The sequence below is a fragment of the Mastigoproctus giganteus genome, chromosome 8, assembly GCF_048544385.1.
Source record: "Mastigoproctus giganteus isolate SK-2022 chromosome 8, ASM4854438v1, whole genome shotgun sequence".
Lineage (NCBI taxonomy): Eukaryota > Metazoa > Arthropoda > Arachnida > Uropygi > Thelyphonidae > Mastigoproctus > Mastigoproctus giganteus.
This window is the reverse complement of record NC_143582.1, coordinates 179,725,626-179,752,006: the sequence shown is the minus strand read 5'-3', so window position 1 is coordinate 179,752,006 and position 26,381 is coordinate 179,725,626. Positions and strand designations below refer to the sequence as shown.

General features: G+C 36.3%; 1 protein-coding gene across 1 annotated transcript in view; it reads left to right on the top strand.

The window, feature by feature from the left end:
* The window catches only part of LOC150082041 (phosphatidylinositol 3,4,5-trisphosphate 3-phosphatase TPTE2-like), a 199,605-nt gene that overhangs the window by 105,485 nt on the left and 67,739 nt on the right, over positions 1–26,381 (top strand). Inside the window, exons 9-11 of the mRNA XM_090380409.1 lie at positions 4,247–4,328; positions 13,985–14,135; positions 23,029–23,109. Of these exons, the coding sequence (XP_090236535.1) occupies positions 4,247–4,328; positions 13,985–14,135; positions 23,029–23,109 (314 nt within the window). The remainder of the gene's footprint in view (positions 1–4,246; positions 4,329–13,984; positions 14,136–23,028; positions 23,110–26,381) is intronic.

Below are 26,381 nucleotides of genomic sequence, written 5' to 3'. Positions count from 1 at the left end.
TTTTTTTTTTTTTAATGTGAGTTTTCTTCAGATCATCATATAGGCTAATCTCTCTCTCTCTCTCTCTCTCTCTCTCTCTCTCTCTCTCTCTCTCTCTCTCTCTCTCTCTCTCTCTCTCTCTCTCTCTCTCTCTCTCTTTTATAATATTTAACTTAACTGAATTTTGCGTTGAATATTATCTTCAATAAAATTAGTTACTCTCCATTTCAATCCTAATAGCCATCCTAGCCCTAGTTGCTTGCAGTGGAACAGCTGTCTTTCCTGCTGCTAAAATTAATTCTTTATTTTTTTATAATTGTTCTTACAGTTAAACATGCCAGCCCTAAATTATGGCGCACATCTGCTTGTCGTTGACCAGAATCAATTCGCTTCAAAAGTCTAATTTAATTTTCAGATTCAGTCTTTTTCTTACATTTGTAGTCTTCGTACTGTGTTCAGACGTTGCTTTTCATTCTTTTCCATCATTATTAACATTTTCGAAAATGTAACTGTGTTGGTTGCATTAATTACGATACAATGTTTGAAGAAACTGTACGTTACGCACGATGTCTAATACTGTACTGAGTGATGATAAATGATGACTGAGTGATGACTTCGGATAAATGCATATAATGCAAATATTACAAGCAATATACTTGATCATTTTTTAAAATGTTGATCTCAGAACTACGTAACAAGTCACTCTACTGCAATTAAATTAGCATGATAGAAAATTTCATTGAGCGTGGGAAAATTTCTCAAGTAGGCATGGGAAACGTTTTAATGCTGTTTTGCTATTCATTTTCAAGCTATCAACTCCATCAAATGAAACGATTTCTTTAAATATGCCCAAAATGCAATCTTTAAAAGAGCATTATAGTGATTTGTGACAGTGTTATAATCATATACGGGTTATAACATAAGAACAGCGTTATAGCGAATCAGCGTAAAGCGAACCGCTTTATAACGAGGGCCTGCTGTATCTAGCATTCTTGCAGCCTGTTGCTCTCTGGCAATCCCTCCCTCACCCTATTCTATTAATTCCTACTTAATTTTATTGTTGAAAAGCCTGTTCCACAAAAATAAGGGAAAAAACATGTTTCTTTCCTTACACTCAGTTCTTCTATAACGCGCATTTTAGTAACGCGAATTTGCTCCAACGCAACTGATATATTAGGGAACAATGCGAACATAACACAATTTTCGCATTGGCTCATGTGCAATTTCATCTGCAAGTAACACCAGGTGAATGCAAAACTCGGCACCAAGCTTGAACGTAGTGACCTGCTCAGCAATACATACAAGTTTGCGATCTTAAAAATGTAAAACGTCAAATGTGTGAAGGCTATATTTCTCATTTACTGTAGTTTTATTGGTTGGAGAGACACCGTTGTCATTCGCTGTATTCACAAGATAACACCTGATATTGTAGGCCGACTGACGTTTTCAGGAGCTCACATTTTTCTGTTCGAACAGAAATTTCATGAGGTGCGATAGCATGAGCGGGGGAACATATTTCTGAAGGTCACTACCATAAAACAATTTGCAGTTTCCGGTTTATTGGGCTTTTCTGTTAGTGCAACCCATAATTATATATGGGTAGTAAACTTGATCTTATTGCATTTGCGATAATACCAATACTGGAATTCTGTGAGTTTTTATATTATTATGGTGAAATGTGTTTCCCCTTCCACAAAATCTTTAATCATATAAAAAACATAAATTTTCAGAATCTTTTTTTTTTTACAATTTAAAAAAAAAAATTAGTGAACAGAAATATCAGTTAGTATGTATATATTACAGTGCTATATTTACTGTAATATTTATTTATTTATTAGAAATTTTAAATCTATTTTAAAATTTTAATTAAAGATGTTTAAACCTGTGTTAGCAATTTTATTGGATTTCTAACTTTTTTTAGTGTTTTCCTTACCAGACCGAAAAATTTTTTTTTTTTTGTGCTCTGCCCATTCCTATTTTTCCCATAAGCCCTGTTGTTTTTAATGTGCAAAATACCATAATGTGGAGATTTTTAGGAACAGATGTGCACATGTGTTATAACAGAACTGACTATTTTTGTAGTTTTTATGATCATTCACCAATCAGTTGTTTGGAGGTCAATAGGCATTCTAACACTAGAAAAATGGTATTTTACCACTATGCTTGATGAATAATAGGGCAATGGGTCTTCAGTTCTCAGTTCATTGGAAGGGGTTCAAGACAGTGAAAGAATATAGACTCAGTAGGTTACATTGACTGTGTCGCATAGAATTATTGATATATTTAAATAGTTGAAGCTCTAGCAAGTTGAGTCTGAGAAGGATTGGGCCAATCATGAAGTTGGTGGTGTCTTTCAAACAATTTCTTGGCAAAGTTTTGGAAGGTAATGAAACTTTGTTGGTTTCAAATATAAGCATGTTCTTTACAGAGGAGAAATCATGTGTTAAGGTTGATATTTCTTGACAAAGACCTTGGTAGAGTATACAACAAAGCAAGACTTGATAAAAGCCTCCACAGAACCACTGACACAAGCATCAGTAGGTAAAAGATTAAATTGTTGTAATTTAGCATTTAGTGAACCATGGCCTGTTAAAAGGTAAGACAAAATCCTGGGAAAAACCACTTGTGTATTCTTGGCAGAAGTAAATGAGATGTTAGGGATAAAAGATTTAGTTGTTGTTCCTTTGGAAGAGGTGGACCATCTAGATTACCATTTTTGTGAAATAGTATTCCAGCATTTAATCCAATCTCTTTTTTTTTTTTTTTTTTTTTTTAAGATCAGCTGTAACATCTAAAAAAAAATCTGCAAAATTTAGTGGTATACTTTTTCTGATATGATAACTAAATCCTTTAAATATTAGGTGATGATCAAGCAGTGGAATTCCTGCTAAAACTTGTAATGCAGAAGTAGACACTGCATTACAAGTTTCTTAGCATTGCCAGAAGAAAAGATCAGTGAGAAGAGCAGCATGTCTAAATCAGATACAGGAGCCATTCATTATAATAGTCTTTTCATAGCTATTATAAAGTAGGTGTAAGGTATTCTTTATTCCCTAGCCATGCTTGACTCTGAAGATCATATCAGAAAATCTTTCATAGTGAGATTCTGGATTGTGTGTCTTGACAGGTGAAAGAGAAGTCCCTTGATACTTGATGAGGGTGGTCGAGCATAGTTTAGCTTTACATTAAATATCATCGTTTTTGTTACAGAAACAGTTAATATGTTGGCAGTTGCTTAGAAAGAATAGTATTAGCTTGTGTCTTTAAAGAGTTAGAACCTATGAGACTTCATAGCGTGCATATTTGCGCGCGGGCCCGACCGGGCTAGCCGGGTGGGCAAAGTGCCTGCCTGGCAACCCAAAGGTCGCGGGTTCGATTCCCGCCTCGGGCTTGGATCAAAGTACTGCAAAAAACCTTGGGAGGTGCATTATGGCCACAGAAGTCTATGCGCCAACAACTACCAAAAAAATATATATATTTGTGCGCGCACACACACACACACACCTTTAAAATATACATCATGAATGTATATTTCAATTTAATTTTATTCTAATATTTCTAGGTGAGAGTAAATACTTAGTGACCACCCCTCATAAAGAGCATTGATAGTAAATTTTCACCTCCATGTCAGATGGATTATAGAATTTCACAACTTTTGCTTCATTATACCCATATAACAAAATCAAAAACAACCAAAGCTTAGGTAGTGATGACTATCTGTATATATTTAAAAGATCTTTTGCATGCTTTGCAAATTACAATTATTTTTTGATCCAGGGAGGGTCTGGAGGAATTCAAAGAAAAATATTCAGTATGTTTTATGTCATTCAGCTTCTATATGAAAGTTTTTACCTCTTTGCTGTCTTTATTCATCAAAAAAAAGTTCTTGCATAAGAACTTGTCCTAATGACAGCACTTGGTATTCTCCTTACCTGGTCTGACAAAGCACCTTAAAACAAAGGAGCAGGCAGTTTCTAATCTGTTCAGACAAACATTACTGTATTCTGAGTAGATTAGAAATCGAGGACAATTTAAGTAAACTAATATTGTTTTGCATTGTGGATATTGAGAATAAGTTATGAAAGTGAGATTGTAACCATATTCAGTGTATTATTGGAAGAAGAATAATAACTACTTTACTGATTACATTTAGGAGCCACTTTATCTAAAATTAAAAATGTGCAGAGCATCTTTTTTTGCGTGTGTGGATTTTTGGCATTTAATGGATTAAATCTGATCACTGTCACTCTTTATTTTCTCTATAAAGGTGAAAGAACATATGATGACACCTATTTTCATGGTCGTGTAGAAAGGTACATAATTGATGACCATAATGTACCAATCGTAAAGTAAGTAAATTCCCTATTTCTATATCTTTATAGTTGCTTATGATGATTCTATATGAACTTTTATGAAATTGGACTTGCTTAATTTATTTTTTTTTTTTTCTCATTATTATTTAAAATTAAGCTTCACTTCCTTCATAGGCGCCTCCATAGCCGGGTGGGCAGGAGCAGCAGTGCATACCACATGCTTCTTGATTAGACCGGGGTTCGAGTCCGTGCCCACCAAATACAGAGGATGCAGAAAGATCAGCGAATGACCACCACATATCCCTGGAGCAATATGGCCTTAGTTGCTAATGCTCCTAAAAACCAAATAACAAACAAACAAACAACCTTCCTTCATAGAAAGCACCTTTCACACTCTGTATAACAACATACGGATCCAGTTTGCATATTTATCAGCTGCAGTTGAATCTAAATTTGACACTCAAATTGCAGTACATTCAAGCAATGATTCTGCTCAGGATTTTGATACACAGTAATTTTTTCCATAAAAGCCCAAATGTTTCTATATACCCTACAAACATTTGGATTTCTATGGTAATTACTGCATATCAAAATATTACCATGAGGCAATCTGAACATTGCATAACATGAGGTAATGCTGCAATGCGATGGTATGCAATGTTCAAAGAGTGCCATATGGTACACTAAATACATTCATATGGCATGTAGCATTAATGGATACCATAGTTCTGATCTATCTTCTATTATGCATATAATTGAAGTGTAAAGTGTATTTAGTGTCAAACAGTACCACGGGTTTCCCCCATTTCTGCATTGCTTTCATTGTAGGCATACCAGTTCACTGGGAAGGCCAGAGATTTAAAAGTGGACGGATATGAGTGTAGTGTTGTGTATCGTTGTTCTTCTGGCCATTTAGCCACTAGACCCCTGCTGGAGCCCAATGTTGCCCACACTTGGCCCCATGGAGGCAGACCAGGTACACCAGTATTGAGAAATTATTTACTCTGCAGGCCCTGCCACTGGTTTCCTGAGGTTTCAGTGGCTAGGGCATATGGAAAAAAAAAAAAAATTTTTTTAAATATAAATAAATAAATAAAAAAAATAGGGGGTGATGGAAGCTAGGACCTATGGAAAAAATATAAATAAAAAATAAATAAATAAAAAAAATAGGGGGTGATGGATGCTAGGGCCTATGGAAAAAATATAAATAAAAAATAAATAAATAAAAAAAATAGGGGGTGATGGATGCTAGGGCCTATGGAAAAAATAAAAAAAATAAAAATAAATAAAAAAATAGGGGGTGATGGATGCTAGAATCTAGTTAGGCCAAAAGGGGTTCATGTATGCAGTGAGAATTTGGACACTTTTAAAAATATTTCATTGTGTGGGGCATTCACTGGCGATATAGGCAGAGTAGGGAGGAAGACTGAAGACTGATGGGAAAGACAGAAGTGTGGGGACGATAGAGAAGGCGACCCCAAGGCAGAACAGTGTGGCATGCCCATGCCCCACCAGGAGAAGAAATCAGGGGTGGCAGGAAGAGGAGGGGACAGGAGCACTGCTGCCTCCCCCCAGCTAGGGAAATTTAATGAAAGTGTGTTGGGCTAGAGCCTCTAGCACAGGTTGCCAATAGGGCATGCGCAGCAATTGCTGCTGTTCAGTTCATTTGTGATGTTTGGGTTTCTAGTCCACTTGGTTGGCTTATGTTTCGTTTTCTCAAAGGTTATTTCAGTCAGTTTCAGAATCAAGTCTGGTTATCTCATTTCTAGATATGAGCCTGAGTCGAACCCTGTGTCCCAGGGTGCAGTCGGAGGGTTGGAGTTTGCACTCCGTCCAACATCATTTGGGGATATCCTCCGTTCACTCTTGTCCTAGTGGGTTTTCACTCTCGCTGGTTCTTGGTCCATTTAAGTGGGTATGTTTTTCTCATCAATTTTGGTTTTCTGTTCCTTTCAGTTTTGGTCAGGTAAAGTCAATGTCCTTGTTTGTCGGTCATTGTGGAAGGCAAGTTCAGTTCTTCTTCAGCTGTAGGCATTTTGCATATTTCGGCTGAATGACATACTCATCTGTGTCCTGGAGATGATGTTCTTGGTTCTTTGGTGGTGGCAGCACAGCTGCAGTCTTAGTCAAGTCGTGGGTGGTCTAAGGATGAAGTCAGCCTAGCACCCAAGTTATGAGGTGTTCATTATCTTGTTTTAATTAATCTGGTCAGTGAATCGCAAGTAGTGTTCTTCTTCTTCTGGAGAACAAGTCCTGGGCAAATTGCGAAAGTACCCTGTATTCCTCCTCAGTGTCTAGGAGATATAGCTCCTGGTGCTGCAGCATTTGTCTAATCCTGGTAATTAGGAGGCATTGTAGATCCTCGTAGTATTCACATCTATGCATCAAATGATGCCAGGTCTCTGCCTCTCCACAGAAACAGAGAGGGGTATCAACCAGCCTTTGGGTTCGTCGATATTGGCATTGAAAGGGCCATGTCCTGTTATCAGATCGGTTGTGTTCAGTCCAGGGAGGGAACTGGGGGTACACCCTGTCAGTGTCTGGGATGAATTTTCTTGTGACCTCTCACTTGGTGGAGTGGGCTCATCTACTCTGCCATGCCTGCCACAAGTGTTTAATCAGCTTGGTTTTCTCCATCTTATAGTTGTTTGCAGGGTTGGTGGTGTGTCCCACATGGGTAATCTGTACCCCTTTGGCAAGGTAATATAGCATCACTGTTCTAGCAGCTTCAAGATCCAGTGGGAGCTCACCTGGAGGGCATGTATACTCACTCTGCAGCAGGCACGAGTAAGCAAAAGGAGGACAGATCTGTGAATGGTATCGAGCGTTCTTCTGTTGACTGCAGTTGTGGTTTTCTGGTATCAGATTGGTGAGGCATACATGATTATGGGAAGAAAGGTGGTTTTGTAGTATAGGGTTAGGGTTCATTTGTTGAGTCCCCAGTCTCTCCTGGTAACTCTGGCAATGAGGGCTGAGTAATTCCTTATTTTGCTTCTTATGTGATTTAAGTGGGGTTGAAATGAGAGGTTGGGGTCCAGGATGATGCCCAGATATTTGACCTGGGTGTTAAGTTTGAGAGTTGTGTTGATAATCTTGCTCTGTGGCGGTCTTCGGGTTTTTAGTTTTCCTTTCAGGAGCCTTGTGCATGTCTTTGTCGGAGATATCTGCAAGTAGTGGGTTAAGGCCCATTCTTGTAGTATTGTCAAAGCTGGATTTGCAATGGCTTCTAGTTGGGCCCTGGAGTCTGCAGTTATTGTCAAAATAAGATCATCTGTAAAGGCCTGGGTATGAGCTTCTTCCAAGTCCATGGCCAGGAACTCCTAGAACCATGTTCCACAGGAGTGGCTCCAGGACAGATCCCTGGGGGCAGCCCCTGTAGACAGGTCTAGCCAGACTCCTGTATGGTGCATTTACTTGGGTTCTTCTTCTTCTGGACAGGTAAGTTTTCATTATGCTGTATAGATAGTAATAGTAGTAGTGGCATGTGATGCAAGAAAGCAAGTGTATGAGCTTATGCAGCATCAGCCAAAAAAAAAAAAAAAAAAAAAAAATCACACCATTCCCTCCAAATGCCTGTCCAGTTCCTCCTTAAATTTATATAACCTATCAACTTCCACAACGACAGATGGAAGTTTGTTCCAGCAATTAACCACCTGCTGGCTAAAGGCAAATTTCCGCACATCTATTCTACATCTGTCTTTTCTTAATTTGAACTTATGTCCCTGTAGGTTGGTAATCTGAACAAGTGGAAGGATCCCATCAGAATTCAGCGTGCTCAACCCATTCAAGGCCATATATACCTCAATCAGATCACCGCGCAGGTGCCTAGTCTCCAGCCACTGCAATTTGCAGAACTTAAGCCTCTCTTGGTAAGAGGATCCCTTCATTCCCCTCACCAATCTTGTTGCCCTTCTCTGTACACGCTCAAGTAAATCTACATCCTTCCTAAAATGAGGCCTCCAGACCTGTACACAGTACTCAAGGCGTGGCCTGACCATTGCCTTATACAGAGGGATAATCACCTTTTCCCTGCTAGCAAAATTCCTATATATCATTGACAAAACCCCATGACCTGCCCTGGCAGCCTGTCTGCATTGCTCAGAAAACTTCATATCTGACTGCACAATTACTCCCAGGTCTTTTTCATTTTCTACCACCTTAAATGTAGTACCAAACAGTTGGTACTTTTCTCTTGGGTTACTTCTACCCATATGCAGTACTTTGCATTTGTCAAGGTTAAACTTCAGTTGCCACTTCTTAGCCCACCTGCCCAAATTATCTAGATCCTGTTGCAGTAGCACACTGCCATTACTGTCATTAACAACCCTGCCAACCTTTGTATCATCTGCAAACTTCGACATTAAGCCTGATATACCTTCATCAATATCATTGGTATGGATGCTTTCCTGAGTCTGGCAAGGAAACTTGGCCACCATATTGTGTCATGCCCCCGCAAAATTGATTGAGATGACTAAGAAGTATTTCCTGTCACACTGCAGCAGCATCCAGAAGGGTCTTTAGTTTATCAATGGTCGAGGTTCCAGACTTGAAGTCAAATTGGTTCGGGCTTGAGAGTCTGGCCGCATTGTAGTGGTGTTGAATTCTTTTATGTAGCAACCTCTCTAGAAGCTTGCTGGCCACGGTAAGCAGGGCAATTGGCCGGTATGACTCTGGTGGTTTCGTTGGGTTTTTGATTATCAACTTTATGTTTGCTGTCTTCCAGTCTTCTGGGAACGTGTCTGTAGAGGGACATGTACTGAACAGTTGTAGCAGTAATTGTGATGCGGTTTTGACTGTTTTCTTCACGATTTCTGGTTCCGGGAGATCGAGTCCCGGACACTTATTGCTTCTGATCTGTGTGGCTGCTATTTGTAGTTCCTCAACAGTGAAGGGCGGCTCCAGTTGCTCTGTGTGGTATTCATCATCGACTTGGCAGATCTGATGCTGCTTCACTGTGTAAGGCTGGACTACTTCGTGAAAGATTGTGTTCAATATATTTCCTATTTACTCATCCCACATTGTGGCTAATGTACCATGCGGCGTTATTGTTGATGTGATGATTTCACCTCTGGGAAGTTTGTTAGTGGTAATTTTGTACACCACTCCCAAGGGATCATTGTTTCCGGTGGTGGAGACCAGTTGTTCCCAGGCCTTCCGCTTGGATTTTTGAATGAGGCTGATGTAGCGGTTCCTTGCATTCCTATAGCTTTCCCTCATATAAATAGGAATGGCACTGTTATTTAATTATTTAAAAGGATTAGACTATATGGAAGCACACTATAATTATGGAAAAATTAATGACACCGGCCATCCATGTGTCAGGAATGGATATAAGTCAATTATATTTATGCTAAAAGTAAGCAGTTCAATGATATACAGTAGACAATTGAAAATCAAGCAACTTTTCAATGAGGAGTTCATAGGAGGCCAATGTTAGCAATCAATCTATTTATGCTATTGCAGCAAAATTGAATGCACAAAATATACAAGAGAACGACAGAAACTTTGCACTTCAGCCACAACAAAAGATCCTACACTTACCTCACTTTTAAACAATGAAACAAATGTCTCAAGCATTTATAACTTTCTCAAGTTGATTAAAGTATATCACCTCCTTTAGGGAAGGGAAAAAAAAAATTACTTTCTGGTTCCTTTTTTCCATTTTCTCTATTTGAGAAGAAATAGCATGCATAGTTACCATATGTATGGTGCACTATGGCCATAGTTTCCGATGCGCCTAATAAATCCCGAAACAAACAAGCAGCAAAATTGCAATGCTCTAGATTTTCCTTGGCTGATATAATCACCAGATGAAAATGTGGTGTTACCGCAGCTGGGAAACATTTGGGTAGACTGCAGAAACTGATGGTGACCAGCAGGTATATTCAGAAGAGTAGTATATAGATATTGTCAGTCTCATCTAATAATTGACATCCAGGAGTTCAGAGAGAGAGAGAGGTGACAGAAACTGGTATCATTGCAAGGACAATATGCAGCTAGCCGCAAAATCAACTTGTTTGAAGAAGGATACACTACAGCATGATATGCAACGTTGATTTGCCTGGTTTATCACCCACTGTAATTTTTCCAAAATGTTAGAATGCTGTGTTATGGACTAATGAGTTATGCTAAATGGTTCCTAAATTAATGGCTGTGTTTGGGTCTGGCAGATGCCCAGAGAACACTATTTACTAGAGTATGTCATCCCAACTATGAAGTTTGGTGAAAGTGCCGTCAATATTTTTTGAAGTCGTTTCTCATGGTTTGTGCAATTGGTTGTTCCTGGGATAGTGAATGGCATGTGGTACATTGACATTCTGGACAATTCTACTATTCCTATACTGTGCAACAGTATGGGGAAGGCCATTTTCTGTTTCAGCATCACACTGCACAGTCTATCTATAGTGTGGTCAGTGCTCTGGGCAGGCTCCATTGGCCTGCCCAGAGCATTGACCTTAACTCCATTGAACATTTTTTGGATGAATCAGAGTGTCAGCATTGAGCCAAACCAACATGCCCATTATCAGTAACTGCTGTGTTTAATGAGCAGTAGACCAAAATACTACCTTCCTATTATCAAAAATTTGTTTGGATGCTATGGACAAGGATACAATGTTCAGTTAAGGTCAAGTCAACATGTTATTAATTATTGTATCAGTAAAAGATCATTTGAAATATGCAGATGCCCAGTTACTTTTGGCAATATAATATAGTTATATATTCTTGACTTCATGTTCAGTTATTCTTCAGCATATTTCTACAGTTTGTTTATGAATTTTTTTTTTTTTTTTTTCCATTTTTTGGTATAATTTATTTCAAAGCATAAGGTGATATAGTTATTTTAAAGTTTTATATGGTGATTGGTATTCTAAAGTAGTTAAGATTGAAAAAAGTGACACATTTCTTGAGGTAAGAAAAAAGCAACTGGCTGAAAATGATGATGTAAGTGGCTACAGCATTAAAGTTAATAAACTTTTTTTTTCTTTTTTTTTTTTTATGAAAACCCCAAACACGAAAGGTGTCAAAACCTATAGTACTTAGTACCATGCATAGGTTGAAGGAGAAGTGGGGGGGGGGGGGATGCTGGAAACTTTGCTCTAGAGACTAAACATGCGTTTCACCACTTCAAGCCTCCAATAAGCAAAGTGGTGGTATTTCACCAGTTGATGAAAGTCATCTACCAACTTGGTAAATTAATAAGAACTTCAAATGCAGAATGAATGGGTACTGTACCGAAAAACCCCTGAGCAAATTAAACTCAAACTTGGACACAAGATCTGACATAAGAAGCCAATTGTAAGAAGAAAGGCAAATGCAGCCAAGAATGTTATCAAATAGAATTATAGTAGCCAATACAAAAGTTAAATCAAAATGATGCATGCATGCATAATTAATAAAAATTTAACCAATTAGTCAAAAACTTAAAAGGATGGTCTGCAATATTTATTCCTGTTGAAAATTGTTATTTCTATTGTTGAAACTGCAATAGTGAACTTAACTTCTAATATTTAATATAGCAAAAACTATGACCTTGTTAATATATATAAGTAATGACACTTGCATTAGCTTGGTCATGTGTTTCTTTTTTCCCCCTCTATCTGATTTTAAACTGTCATGAATATTTCAATTGTGTTAATATTCACAATTGAACAAACTCCAATATGAGGTATAGCAACACATTTAAACAAAGGACATCACAGAAAGGCTAGTGTGCCATTAAAACAAGTTTAAATAATGGCAAACTAGCCTTTCAGTAATGCAGTACCTCCTCCTTATATAGGAATTTGCTATAATGTGAGTACGATATTTAGTGACACCAATTAAAGTAAGTTGGAGAGTAACCAATTTACACAGTATATAAATATATCAATGGGAAATGGGCAACCTTTCAGAATGAAGGGAAGGCTGTATGTGAATTTTAGACCATTTACCTATGATATATAATTAATTGTGGATTTTAATGACTTATTTGCCTGACTGATTGATAAAATTATAAAAAATTATAGCAGTGTTTGTTTCATGTGTTTTGTCACTGTAACGTTGAATCATTTATCAGTACTTAACAGTGGCTTCAGTGAGGTGAAATGAAATGGTTGTAATTTCAGCCCTAATTCTCCAGACAGTTCTGATAGAAACTCTGGCTAATTATTTACTTGTATGGCTTTACAATTGCATTTAACAACTTTCCAGTGCTTTCCATTCTAAGTTTGCAATGCACGTTAATAATTACCTGTTTTTTGAAGTGATAACTTGATATCTTTACTGAATGCTTTGAGTGAATCTCCACTCATTGTAGTCACCATGTTATATGCACAAAGCTCATCCAAACACTTGGAGTGACTGCAAAGCTATAATATTCTTTTCTTATGAATTTGTAAAATAATAAGAGAAGTTTACCTCGATATAGTACATAGAACACTTCCATATGATACTCTCCAGAAATTAAAAGAAAAAATCGAAAAACTTACGATTTGAAAAAAAGGAAAATCGTTTTGCAATTTTTTTCGTTAAATTCTTTTAATAAAGGAAAGAAAATTGTTTTGCAATTTTTTTCGTTAAATTCTTTTAATAATAGGAAGGAAAATTGTTTTGCAATTTTTTTCGTTAAATTCTTTTAATTAATTTTCTTATTTTTAATTGTGTTAAATTGATTTTTAATTATTTTTTAAATTATTTGTTACTCTAATGTAAGTTTTTTGTTTTAATTTCTGGAGAGTATCATACGGAAGTGTTCTATGTACTATAGTGAGGTAAACTTCTCTTATTATTTTACAAATATTGATATCAATGTAGAACGTATTGAGCATTACAGCTCTGGTTCATACTTTCTTATGAATTATACTATCATCAAAATATTACCTAAATTGCTTTTACTGCTTCTGATTTGCCTCAGTGGATGCATTTTTTTTTTTTTTTTTTTTGTTAAGGATATCTTGCGTAAATCTTGAGATAACAAAAGTAGCACAAGATCCTGATTCACCAGTGGAATATACATCTCTTTAGAAAAAAACGTGTGTAACTTCTGAGATATTTCAAATCATCCAAAATCTTTTCTTTACTTGTACAGGCTTCAAGTTTCGACCATGTGCTCTTATGATCTCTTGTTTTTTGTATATTTTCTTATGTGCATCATGGTACTTCTTGATAGCTGAATAGTTACAGCACTTGTCATGCATATTGAAAGGTCTGAGTTCAATTCTTATTGCTAGATCAAAGTAGAGTGTATCTCAGTGAAAAGTAGGAACCTTTAATGGGAAATTTCATATGGTGTGTGAGTTGGAAATTCAACTTTTTCTTCTAGAGAGAGAGAGAGAGAGAGAGAGAGAGAGAGAGAGAGAGAAAAGGTACGGGATCTGAGAGGCTGTTTATGCAATTAGAAAATTTTAACCTGAAACAAGTAAGACATTAAAAGTATGACTGTGGTTTTTTGTTGTTTAAAACTCCAGATTTGCTGTAACAATTTAATGAACTGAATTTAATGAATGAAAATAAATGAAATTGAATAGTACGTGGTTACCTGCTGATTAAACAGGTGTACAACTAACCACATTTCAGATTTTTTACCAGTACTTTATGCTAACTTTAAGTAGATAAATACATTTGTATTAAAATAAAAAAAATTATAATGTGCAGCAGCTGAGCAATTATTTATTATTTTATTTTATTATTATTATTATTTTTTTGTTTATTAGTGATATGGTTCGATTTGTGAAGTGTGTGAAAGAATGGTTAAATCTGGACAAAGAAAATATTATAGCAGTCCATTGCAAGGGGGGGAAAGGTCGAACAGGAACCATGATATGTATTTGGCTAGTAGAGGCTGAGCTGTTTGGTAATGCAGAGGTAAGTGTCAAATTTAAATCTTTCTGGGATAGTTAGTAACATACATAGTTTTTATTAGTATGCTGGATATAATTGTTATTCTTAGGCAGGACTATTTTCATAATTAAGTTAGTGGTTCAAAAGTTACAAGAATATTAATTATTGTAACTTATATAGTTGAAGAAGAACATTATGTGGTATTTAGTAATGAATTTTATTATTATTAGCCATATGGTGCAAGGAAGTCTGAGGCTTTTGCTGCACCAGCCAAAAAAAAATTGAGTTACCCTGAGAGAGAGAGAGAGTCAGAAGTAGAAGGGAATCACCAAGAAAGAGAAGAATAATGATATCCAGCTCAGGACCCTGGGCACATGCTAAGACCATACTCACCAGGTGTAAACAAAGGAAGCGTATAAAGTATCAGATAAAAGAAAAAAACTTTCCATATCACTTGTCCATCCCAATAGAATTACAATAATTTGTCTACTTCTTCCTTGAATTTATTCAAACTGCCTACTTCCACAACAACAGAGTTCGTTCCAACAACCGACCACCTGCTGGCTGAAGGCACTCTTCAGCACATCTATCTTGCAATTGGAGCGGACACTTCCAGTTTGGATGTTCAACAGTTGTTCAAGTTCTCCGACCATTATGCATATACTGTTACATAGTGTAGGATTTGAGTGAGAGGTTATCCACACTTTGGACAAGGTTTTGCAGTTCTGGCGAATGCTAAATTTTTAATTATATTTAGCCGTTTTATTGACTTAATTGTTATATTAAATTATTTTCTATAAGCAACTTATAGTCTTAGTCAAGCTCCTCGGTTTATTTTGAATTTAGATATCAATTTTGAAAGTTAATGCTTAGTGTCCATAGATTTTACCCTTCATAACTTGCCACCATTGTTATATGATGCGGAATAGCGTAACATGTATATATATATAACGTATATCCCGAACTAGATAGCGTAAGGTTTCATGTAAAACTAGTAGCGAAACACGTAGCACTATATTAGAAATCTGTTAGCTTAGTATAGTATAGTATTATCTCTTAATCAGTAAGATTTATTAATCTTATTAAATTTCATTGTTAATTAAATTGTACTTGAACGGAATCATGACCAAGACTAGAGCAGCAAAGCAATGATCACAGATTAGCTAGAGTGCTGTGGCTCAGGGGAGAACTGAAGGGGGCAATTCTCCAATGCATCACAGTCTAAAAAAATGCACAAAATGTGAAATGTTTGCAGACTGTCTAGAACAGGACATGATCTAGCCAAGGAGGTGTGTGTGTGTGTGCGCTAGGTGCAGAGACTGTGAGGAAATTAGGTGCCAAATCAGCATTCTGATGGGCATCTATGAGAGTTTGAGGTGTAGGTAGATGCCCTCAAGGAATTAATGAGGGGGGCCCCATCAAGCTCTCAGCTGGCCAATGCAGTGCAGGAGCTCACTCCTGTGCATCAGGCAACACAGCGGCAATCTCCAAGGCTGATCCCACAGCAACTAGTTATTGTTGGTGACTCTATTGTCAGGGAGACGGGGAATATATTATGCTGAAAGGATAGGTGGAACAGGACATGGGGATGTCTGCCAGGAGCAAAAGTTGATGACGTTGTAGAGCAGATATCATCTTTTAAGGGCACAAAAGGTGATATTGTTGTACACATTGGCACTAATGAACTTAAGAGTAAGAGATCTACAGATTTAATTAACAAGTACAGGTCAGTGTTGAAAAAAAGTCACAAGCTAGGGTTAAATTTGAAAGTGTCTGCAATTCTACCCAGACACAATAGGAGAGAGTATATGATGAGAGCGACCTTGTCAATCAATTCGGCCCTGGAGAGATTGTGCAAGACTCATAGGGTAGAATTTTTTTTCAGCCTTTCTCTGTGCTTGCCAACAGGAGAGACTGCTTCTACAAGGATGAGATACACTTCCATAGAAAGGGTGCAAGAATATTTGCTGATGCTGTCGAGGCAGAGTTAGGTGGGTCCGAAAACTGCTAGCTTGGGGGATTCACAGACTAAAAGATTAACAGTAGCCACAAGCAGAAGTGAAAGTGATTCTTGCACTGCTTCTATTGTAGTGAGCAGCAGCCTAGAGAGCAAGTTGCTGGGGATTTCAAGTGCTGCTGGGAGTCATCAAGGAACAAATAAATACATGGGCTGTGTTAGGGTAACTAAGAGTACGAACAGGTGCATGTATACTTGCATGTACACAAGTGTTAGAAATATAGTAAATAAATTTGATGAATTTGAAGTGCGCATCAAGGCATGAAAGGCAGATGTTGTTGGGATATCAGAGACAGTGTCACACAGAGATAAGAAGTGCAGAATTGGAATTTGGAGAGTACAATGTATACAAAAAGGATAGAAAGGGAGGAGGAGGAAATTGGTGGACAGTGCAATGTTGAGTCAGTTTGGTGTGACATGAACACTGGGAAAGGAAAATGAGAGTAGGAATGTGTTATAAGCCTAATGACTATGATGAGTACAATGAACAGTTGTGCAGAGAAATAGAGTAGGCCAGTAAATTAGAATGTCTTGTAATAGGGGATTTTAACTTTCCAAATATTGACTGGAACTTGTGGGTAGGTCACTGCACGCTAGCAAGACTTTTGTGAATTAATTGGAGGACTGTTTTCTACAGCAACATTTTTGTGGGGCAACCAGAGGGAGTAATACTTTTGATCAGATTATCAGCAGTGATGATTCATGCATTAGGAATTTGCAGATAAAGGAACCACTAGGTGAGAGTGATCAGTCTGCTGATGTGGGATTTACTTAAAGATGTAAAGATGTAACTACCATTAGGGGTAAAGGGAAGGGTTTTTGTTTTCGTAAAGGTGACTACGGTGGTCCCAGAGAGTTTTTAAATTCTATACAGTGGGATCAACTGATGATGTTAAAATGCCAACTAAAATATACTGTTCAAGATATAGACATAAATGGATGTCAGATGAACTAATGAGGCTCATGGCAGAGAATAAAAATGTGTGGGATGCATATAAATTATCAGGTGACAGACAAGCCTATGGCAGATATAAGCTAGTCTGTAATCAAATCACAAAGAAGGTTAGGCAGACAAAGACTGATTACAAGAAATCCTTGTTAAAGGATGCAAAAAAAAAAAAAAAAACAACAGACTTCTTACTTATGTAAACTCTAGAAGGAAGGGGGATGAATCAGATTGGTACACTTGATGTTGATGGATTGATTGTTGATGATCCTGCTCAGATAGCTGACAAATTGAATGAGTATTTTGCATTTACATTCACACATATGAGGAATTCTGTAAGGAAGAGGAAGACAGCAGTTTACTAAACTCTAAGAGAGAGCTAAATGATTTTATAATAACGGAGAGCAAAGTAGAGGAGAAATTGTTGAAGTTTAAACATAAAAAAGGCACCTGGGGCAGATGGAATCTATCCAGTTATATTGAAGGAGGCAGCAAGGGAAGTAAGCAAACCCTTAGCCATAATTATGAGAGCAGCCTTAGATTCAAGGGAGTTTCCTTTTGGACTGAAGATGTGCAAATGTATCCCCAATTCACAAAGGGAGTTCAAAGGGTGACACAAATAATTATAGCCCTGTTAGTTTAACTTCTGTTCCAGGGAAAATAATGGAATCACTGGTTAAAGAAGTGAGGCAGCATCAACTATACAAAACTACAGTAATAGCTCAAACACAGTATGGGTTTGTTAAGGGGAAGCCTTGTCTGACAAATTTGATTAGATACTATGATGTGGTCACAAAGGAAGTGAATGGTAAAAATAATTTTGATATCATATACTTGGATTTCAGGAAAGCTTTTGATACTGTTGCACATGGAAGACTGCTCTACAAATTGGAATGGTATGGCATTAAGGGCAAGTTACTGCAGTGGATAAAGGGATAGTTGAGTGGGAGACGGCAGAGAGTGGTAATTAATGGACAACACTCTACATGGATTAATGTTATTAGTGGAGTCCCCCCGGGGTTCAGTGCTGGGCCAATTGTTGTTTTGTGTTTTTATCAATGATATCGATGAAGGTATATCAAGCTTAATGTCCAAGTTTGCAGATGATACAAAGGTTGGCAGGGTTGTTAATGATAGTAAAGACATTATGCTACTGCAACAGGATCTAGAAAAGTTAGGCAGATGGGCTGAGAAGTGGCAACTGAAGTTTAATATTGACAAATGCAAAGTACTGCATATGGGTAGCAGTAACTCAAGAGAAACGTACCAAATGTGTGGTGCTACACTCAGGGAGGTGTACAACGAAAAAGACCTGGGGGTAATTGTGTAGTCAGATATGAAGTTCTCTGAGCAGTGCAGACTGGCTGCCAGAGCAGGTCATGGAGTTTTGTCAATGATATATAGGAATTTTGCTAGTCGAGACAAGGAGGTGATTATACCTTTGTATAAGGCAGTGGTCAGGCCACACCTTGAGTACTGCATTCAGGTATGGAGGCCTCATTTTAGGAAGAATGCAGAGTTGCTAGAACAAGTACAGAGAGGGGCAACAAGATTGGTGGGAGGAACACAGGGGTTCTCTTACCAAGAGAGGCTTAAATTCTGCAAGTTGCAGCATCTGGAGACTAGGCACCTGCGAGGTGATCTGACTGAGGTGTATAAGGTCTTGAATGGTTTGAGCAAGCTCAGTGCTAATGAGATTCTTCCACTTGCTCAGATTAAGAACCTTAGGGGGCATAGATTCAAATTGAGGTATAATAGATGTGCAGAAATTTGCCTTTAGCCAGCAGGTAATTGATTGCTGGAATAGATTTCCATCTGTTGTGGAAGTTGATAGTAGCTTAAATAAATTTAAGCGTGAAGGAGACAAACATTTAAAGTGACCAGATGGGTGAATTGTTAAGATTTTTTTTTTTAGCTGATGATCTAACTTGCCTTCTTGTATCATATGCCTCAACTAATGCTGTTTCTAAAACTTCAACTTGTATAATTTTTTGGTGAGGCATAACTGAATACAACAAATCTTATGGCTTTTGTCTTCATTTTTAGTGTTTGGTTTGTTGGTAAGTATAATAATATATGTTATTACAATATGTTCAAGCTATTATAGAAAAGTTGTATTAGAAGACAAAATGCGCAAGGCATAATTTCTTATGGGTTAAGTAATTAACTATATAATATTGGTATAGATATGCCATAGTTTACCCGTAAATTTAAACTACGTATGTAGTGTAAATTTTATACACCATTTGGCATCTCTCATATTGTGGAAATAACTTCACAACTGTGATGGCATGTTGCATTATTAGGGTACCTGCCCACACTGACGAAGCCAACTAGCTTTGAAATGATCGTCTGGGTGGTGGTGGTATCCAGTGAAAATAAATAACAATAGTCTTCTCTACTAGAGAAGCGTTATTTATTTGAAGTAGTGCAATACCAACTATCTCGTTGTGAAGGCACCCACAATATGAGATACAATTAAAATGATGCCTTTTACACTACATATGTAGTTTAAATTTATGGTAAACTATGGTATATCTACACCGATATTATATAGAAAAAGTTGTATGTATATAGTGGAGTTGAACTAACATTCTATTTGTGTCCTACAAATGGTAAAGATAGAATTACTAAAAATAGGAGACTAGTTTTGTGCCTCGTTTATTAGAAATATTTTAGTTTCATGGTTTATCGTGCTTGTTCATTTCATACCATTCCCAGTATTATTGCTATTTCTATTCTTTAATTATATTACACGTTTTTTTAGGTTTACACGCTTACTTATACGATGAGAAACAAAATTACTGAAATAGATCGGTGATGTTTTTTAAAGTTGCTTGAAAATTGCAAATTAGTTAAATTTGAGACTTAGCATAGGAGACAATATTGATTGTTATATAAGATATTATTAAAATAACATTTCCACTTTTTTTCCTTTTAAAACAAAGTTGCTTTTTATAATTTTTATTAATTTTCACATGTGAAATACGATAAAGGTTATAAACTGTTTTACTAGTTATGCCCAGATAGCTGACAAACTGAATGAGTATTTTGCATCTACATTCACACGAGGAAAGTGGAGGACAGAAGCTTATTAAACTCTAACAGGGAGCTTAATGATTTTGTAATAACTGAGAGCAAAGTGGAGGAGAAATTGTTGAAGTTAAACGTAAGAAAGGCACCTGGGGTGGATGGGATGTATCTGGTTATATTAAAGGAGGTGGCAAAGGAAGTAAGCAAACCCTTAGCCATAATTTTGAGAGTATCGTTGGACTCGGGAGAGGTTCCCATGGACTGGAGATGTACAGATGTATTCCCAATTTACAAAGAAGGAACAAAGGGTGACATGAGTAATTACAGACCTGTTAGTTTAACTTCTGTTCCAGGGAAAATAATGGCGTCACTGGTTAAAGAAGCATTGCAGGATCATCTAGACAAGACTGCATTAATAATTCAGACACAGAATCGGTTTGTTAAGGGGAAGACCAATTTGATGATTCATTAGAATGTGATTCTGCTTATAACATGAGAGCTATGCAAGCATGGCTCTCATTTTTTCATCAGTTGAAACATGTTTTTAGTCACCGAAGATCAACACTTTGGATTCCTTGTGAACACATGGAAATATTTACAGTTTAACGCGAATCTGTGATATGCTGGTTTGTAAACTCGCTGGTTTGTAAACTGGACTTTAATTTCTTGAAACAGAAAAGGTATTTTCTCTTTCAATTTTACTTAAAATGCCCTATTTAAATTGTTAAAAAGAAACAGAGATGGAATGAAACAGTCAACCCTTGATACAGTTTTTTTTTTTTTTTAAATATGAAAGGCTTGAAAGTAACGACTAAAATGTGCAAAAGTTTGTTCACGAATGTCTCCTTAGCAGTTGAAAGAATACGGAGTGCATTGTGTTTTTCTCCCAAATTTTCAACCGTTTGTTAATTTCAAAACAAACTAGTGGTAAAGCAGTTTTTGTGAGTATTGATTTGTTTTTGTGACAAAAAGTGTGTTTATCTTGTTTATGTATTGCTTATATATTTAAATATAGTACTTAAATTTAAAAATTTAAGTACTTTTTTTAAAACTTTATTAAATACTTTTAAGTATTTAAAAAGATTGAAACAATGCAATTGCATATTTAACATGAATATTGGTTTTTTTAAATACTTTATTTTAGATTGCACAATATTTATTGTTCACTGTACAATAACATATTTAAATTTAAAAATTTAAGTAATTTATTTAAAAAGATTGAAACAACGCAATTGTGTGTTTTATACTATCAAACAGACGAGCAAAATTGATAGTACATATGAAGTTTGAATGCAGAAAATGTTTATAATGTTCTAACATGATCCTGCTTATATCGCATTGTGATTCTCTGAACCCCCGAGCATTGCATTATAACGGTTTTCAACTGTACTGTGATGTGGTCACAAAGGAACTGGATGCAAAAATAATTAATTTTGATGTGATATACTTGGATTTTAGGAAAGCTTTTGATACTGTTGCACATGGAAGACTACTGTACAAATTGGAGCAGTATGGCATTAAAGGCAAGTTGCTACAATGGATAAAAGGATGGTTCAGTGGGAATGGTAAATAATGGACACCGCTCTTTGTGGACTAATGTTATTAGTGAAGTCCCCCAGAGTTCAGTGTTGGGCCATTGTTATTTTGTATATTTATCAATGATATTGATGAAGGCATATCAGGCTTTAAAGTCCAAGTTTGCAGATGATACAAAGGTTGGCAGGGTTGTTAATGACAGTAATGACAGTCTGCTGCTGCAACAGGATCTAGAAAAGTTAGGCAGATGGACTGAGAAGTGGTAACTGAAATTTAACTTTCACAAATGCAAAGTACTGCATATGGGTAACAGTAATCCCCTGAGAAACGTACCAACTGTGTGGTACTATACTCAGGGTGATAGAGAATGAAACAGACTTGGGGATACTTTTGCAGTCAGATATGAAGTTTTCTGAGTAGTGCAGACAGGCTGCCAAGAGCAGGTCGTGGGGTGTTGTCAACGATATTCAGGAATTTTGTTAGTAGGGATAATGAGGTGATTATCTCTTTGTATAAAGCAGTGGTCAGGCCACAGATTGAGTACTGCGTACAGGTCTGAAGGCCTCATTTTAAGAAGGATGTAGAGTTGCTATAATGAGTACAAAGAAGGGCAACAAGATTGGTGAGGGGAATGGAGCACTCTTACCAAGAAAGGCGTAAAGATTCTGCAAATTGTAGCATCTGGAGACTTAGACACCTGCGAGGTGTTAAGACCTTGAATGGTGTGAGCAGGCCAATGCTGATGCCATATTTCCTTTTGCTCAGATTACAAACCTGAGCGAGGATAAACTTAAATTGAGAAAAGGCAGTTGTAGAAATGGGAAGTGTGGGGTTTTTTTTTTTTTTTTTTTTTTTTTTGGCTGATGCTGTATAAGCTTGCTTTTTGCATCATATGTCTCTACTAATACTAATTCTAAGCATCAAGATCATGTGATTAGAATGTCCAAAGCAACACACAAAATGAATTTGTTTTTCTTTCATTGTTACTACTTTTTAAAATATCTATATTTTTTTTTTTTTTTTTTCCCTACAGAGTTTGATTTTCATCTCAAAGTGTGACTTATCATCACTGAATTAGTTGTTCAGTTGGTTACAAAAATATGTGCTAGTTTCAACAAAAGCTGAGAGAAATTATGTGATGAATAGTGGTAATGTATTAGAAAATTCAAAACACAAAAAAATATTGCTGTGCTTAAATTTGAACAATTTAGATCAGACAACTTTATAATGCTGGATCTGTACAGCAAAGATAATGAGAATTTTAAATAGATTTATTTCTTTATCTTAATTTTGTTTTACAGTGGGATGCAGTCTTGTAGAGCTTATTACCACAGTGGGGGAGGAAAACATTATTTTATCAAAGAAAATTTTTTTCTATTTTGTAGGCTAGCCTGGATTATTTCGGTAATCGGAGGACAGATCTCAGTGTAGGATCAAAATTTCAGGGTGTTGAAACACCTAGTCAGGTAAGCATTAGCTAATGCCCATAATAGTAGATGGCTTTTCACTTTGATGCCTTTCTTTACAAACAACTAGAACTTCTTGTATACTGCCACCAGTTCTTTAAATGATGACTATGGGTAATTATTCAGTGGTGAAAGACTTAGTTGACTTTAATTCTTCTAAAATTTTAGTCCTATCTCATTTCTTGCAAAAACAAAAAGTAATTGCTGTTCATATTATATAGGTTCCAACAACCTTTTGTGTGTGGAGCTATCATTAAAGCAGTGGAGGGGGGAAGCAGGCAGAGGTTTATACCCATGACATAAGTCTTTCCACATGGAAATTGCAATGGTCTTCCGCTTAATTTTCTCAAGAATTGGTTAGAAATTAATCTTATCAGTAGTTTTTAGTGAACAGATTATAATAATAAGTGAGCTTGTGAAGTTAAGTCATCATCATTCAAATATGTTATATCCAGTCAGTGTACAGATCTCTACGAGAGACTAGTTAGTTCTTCTGAACTGTAAGTGTAAAGTGTATTCGTGTCAAACGGCACCAGGGGTTCCCTCCATCTCCGCGTAGTATACATTATCATGTGAAACAGAACACTGTTGAGGCCAGAGATTTAAGTGTATGGATTTTGTACATGTGTACTATAGTTCTTCTGAACTATTAACTTTCCAATTATTCTTTTCCTTCCTTCCTGTTAGATCTGTAGCAATACCCAGTGTAAACTTTCTTCTAATATTGCTTGACACCATCCACTTTGGTCTGCTTCTGAGCCTATTGTGATTAATTTTTATATATCATGCGTATACTATCTTAGGTTTACTTCTCTTGCCTTTGAATAGTTATTCCCCAAGATTTTGTTTCATTTCCTGATTTGTAATATGGTCTTGCCATTTTTCCATTTGTTAGTTCCATTTGAAGGTACACGAAATCTAGATGCTGCACAAGAGATTGTGCTTAGCAATGGTGAAGAAGAAAATTACATGAACGTACATTATCTCACATATAAGTATCACAGTTTGTAAGGTAAGACGTTTGTTCAGTTATTACTATTTAAGTTACTACTATTATAAAAATAAAGTTAAAATATTAAGTTATTATTACTATAAAAATTAAGTTTCCGATAGTTATAAAAAAAAATGGCATATTTTTGTTAGCTTTTGGAACGTAACCCACCTTTTTGTACTGGTCTTAGTTCTGTATAACACGGTTTTGCATTATACAAGATTTTGTTAGAACCAAATTACCATGTTATACTAGGGTTACCTGTACTTTATACTTCATGCCATTCTTATTCTCTTGTTTTTTTCCATGCCTAATGTTCTATCTCCATTAAAGGCTATTCTTAGATATAGAATATTGTGAACTTTTTCCATTATTTTTGGTTATACTTTGTGCTTTTATTATTCTTTTCTTTATTTCCATGTTTAATCACCCATCTTCATTAAAGGCTGTCCTAGGTAAACAGAACTATGAAATTGTTCCAATTTTTGGTTATTTAGTCTACTCTAAATTTTTCTTGTCTCCCCTAACTTTCATAGGTTTGTTTTTGTGTAACTAATTTTCATGCCAAATTCTCAAGTAACCTTTACATAATATATTAGGAGATTCTTGATTGTGTGAGTTGCGATTTAACAGCACAGTATCATTCTCATATAATAATGATCAAATTTTTATATCTCTTACTAAACTTTGTCAGTAATGTACATTCTTTTATTAAATGACCCATGAAAATTATAAAAAGTAGCAATAAGGTGCAGCTCTGCCTCATGCCCAGCATAACACTAAACCATTTTCGGTGCTTTCTTGAATACTCACTGCAGATTTACGATTTTTATATGAACTTTTTATTCCTCTTAAAGATCCTTGATGTCATATTATTAAAAAATTTAAATGAGAAGATTTTTAGGAATTTTGAATACATTTTGAAGATCAGCAAATCCTAAATACAAGTTCAATACCATAAGATTTCAGAGGCATTCTAATGCAATGAAGCATATGGATTTATTTAAATACAAGTTCTTGTAATTTTCCCATGACTTCTCTGTAATCTATCTTAGTGCAAATATTTGATCCTGGCAATATCCTTTTTGACTGTTCTTCCTCATGGTTACGTTCAGCAATGCTTCTGCCCTTAGATTAATTATGTAATGAAACATTCTTATACCACATGAATAATTCAAAGGTAGTTTATTAAGTACTTATGACTTAATTACACTAAATTTGATACAAAGATGACATTTCAAGAACCTTTGCCAAATCTTTTCATCAAACCAGTACATGAGTTAAACTTTAGAGTAAAAAGGGGGACAAAATAATAGTTGATCGTACACAGTGCTGATGAAGCATTTAAAAATTATGAAAGCTACATAAATGAATATTACATAAACATTATTTTATGTTTATGTAACATTAATTCATAAAGAATTATGAATGTTACATAAACAATTAAATAGAGGTGCATATTAACTAAATTTACGCACCTTTGAAATACCTGATAATAACCCCTCAATCCTTGACTATCAAACCAAGACTGCTGTATAAGGATCCAAAGTGCTGATGAGGTTTTTGTGTTATGCCAAGGCTTAAGGATAAATAGCAACGTACTACTAATTAACTGTTGCACGTGGAAGACTACTTAACAAATTGGAGCAGTGTGGCATTGGAGGCAAATTGCTGCTATGGATAAAGGGATGGTTGAGTGGGAGAAGACAGAGTGGTAATCAATGGACACTGCTCTTCGTGGACTAATGTTATTAGTGGAGTTCCTCAGGGTTCAGTGTTGGATCCATTGTTGTTTTCTGAATTTATAAATGATATTGATGATAGTATATCAGGCTTAATGCCCACGTTTGCAGACAATATAAAGGTTCGCAGGGTTGTTAATGACAGTATGCTGCTGCAACAGGATCTAGAAAAGTTGAGCAGATGGGCTGAGAGGTGGCAAATGAAGTTTAACATTGAAGTTTAACATTAACATTAACATTTAATGAAAAAACTTTCGAGCCTACAGACCAGTAAGGCTCCTGGAGTTGATGGAATATACCCTATAATCTTAAGAGAGGCGGCAGGCGAGTGCATTGAACCATTGAGGCTAATTATGCGAGCATCATTAGACTCTGGGGAGATTCCCTTGGATTGGAAAAGTGCAAATGTATCTCCCATACATAAGGGTGGCTCTAAAAGTGAAGTTGGAAATTATCGACCTGTCAGTCTGACTTCAGTAGTAGGGAAAATCATGGAGGCAATGATCAAGGGTGGAATTCAGGATCATTTGGATCGAATT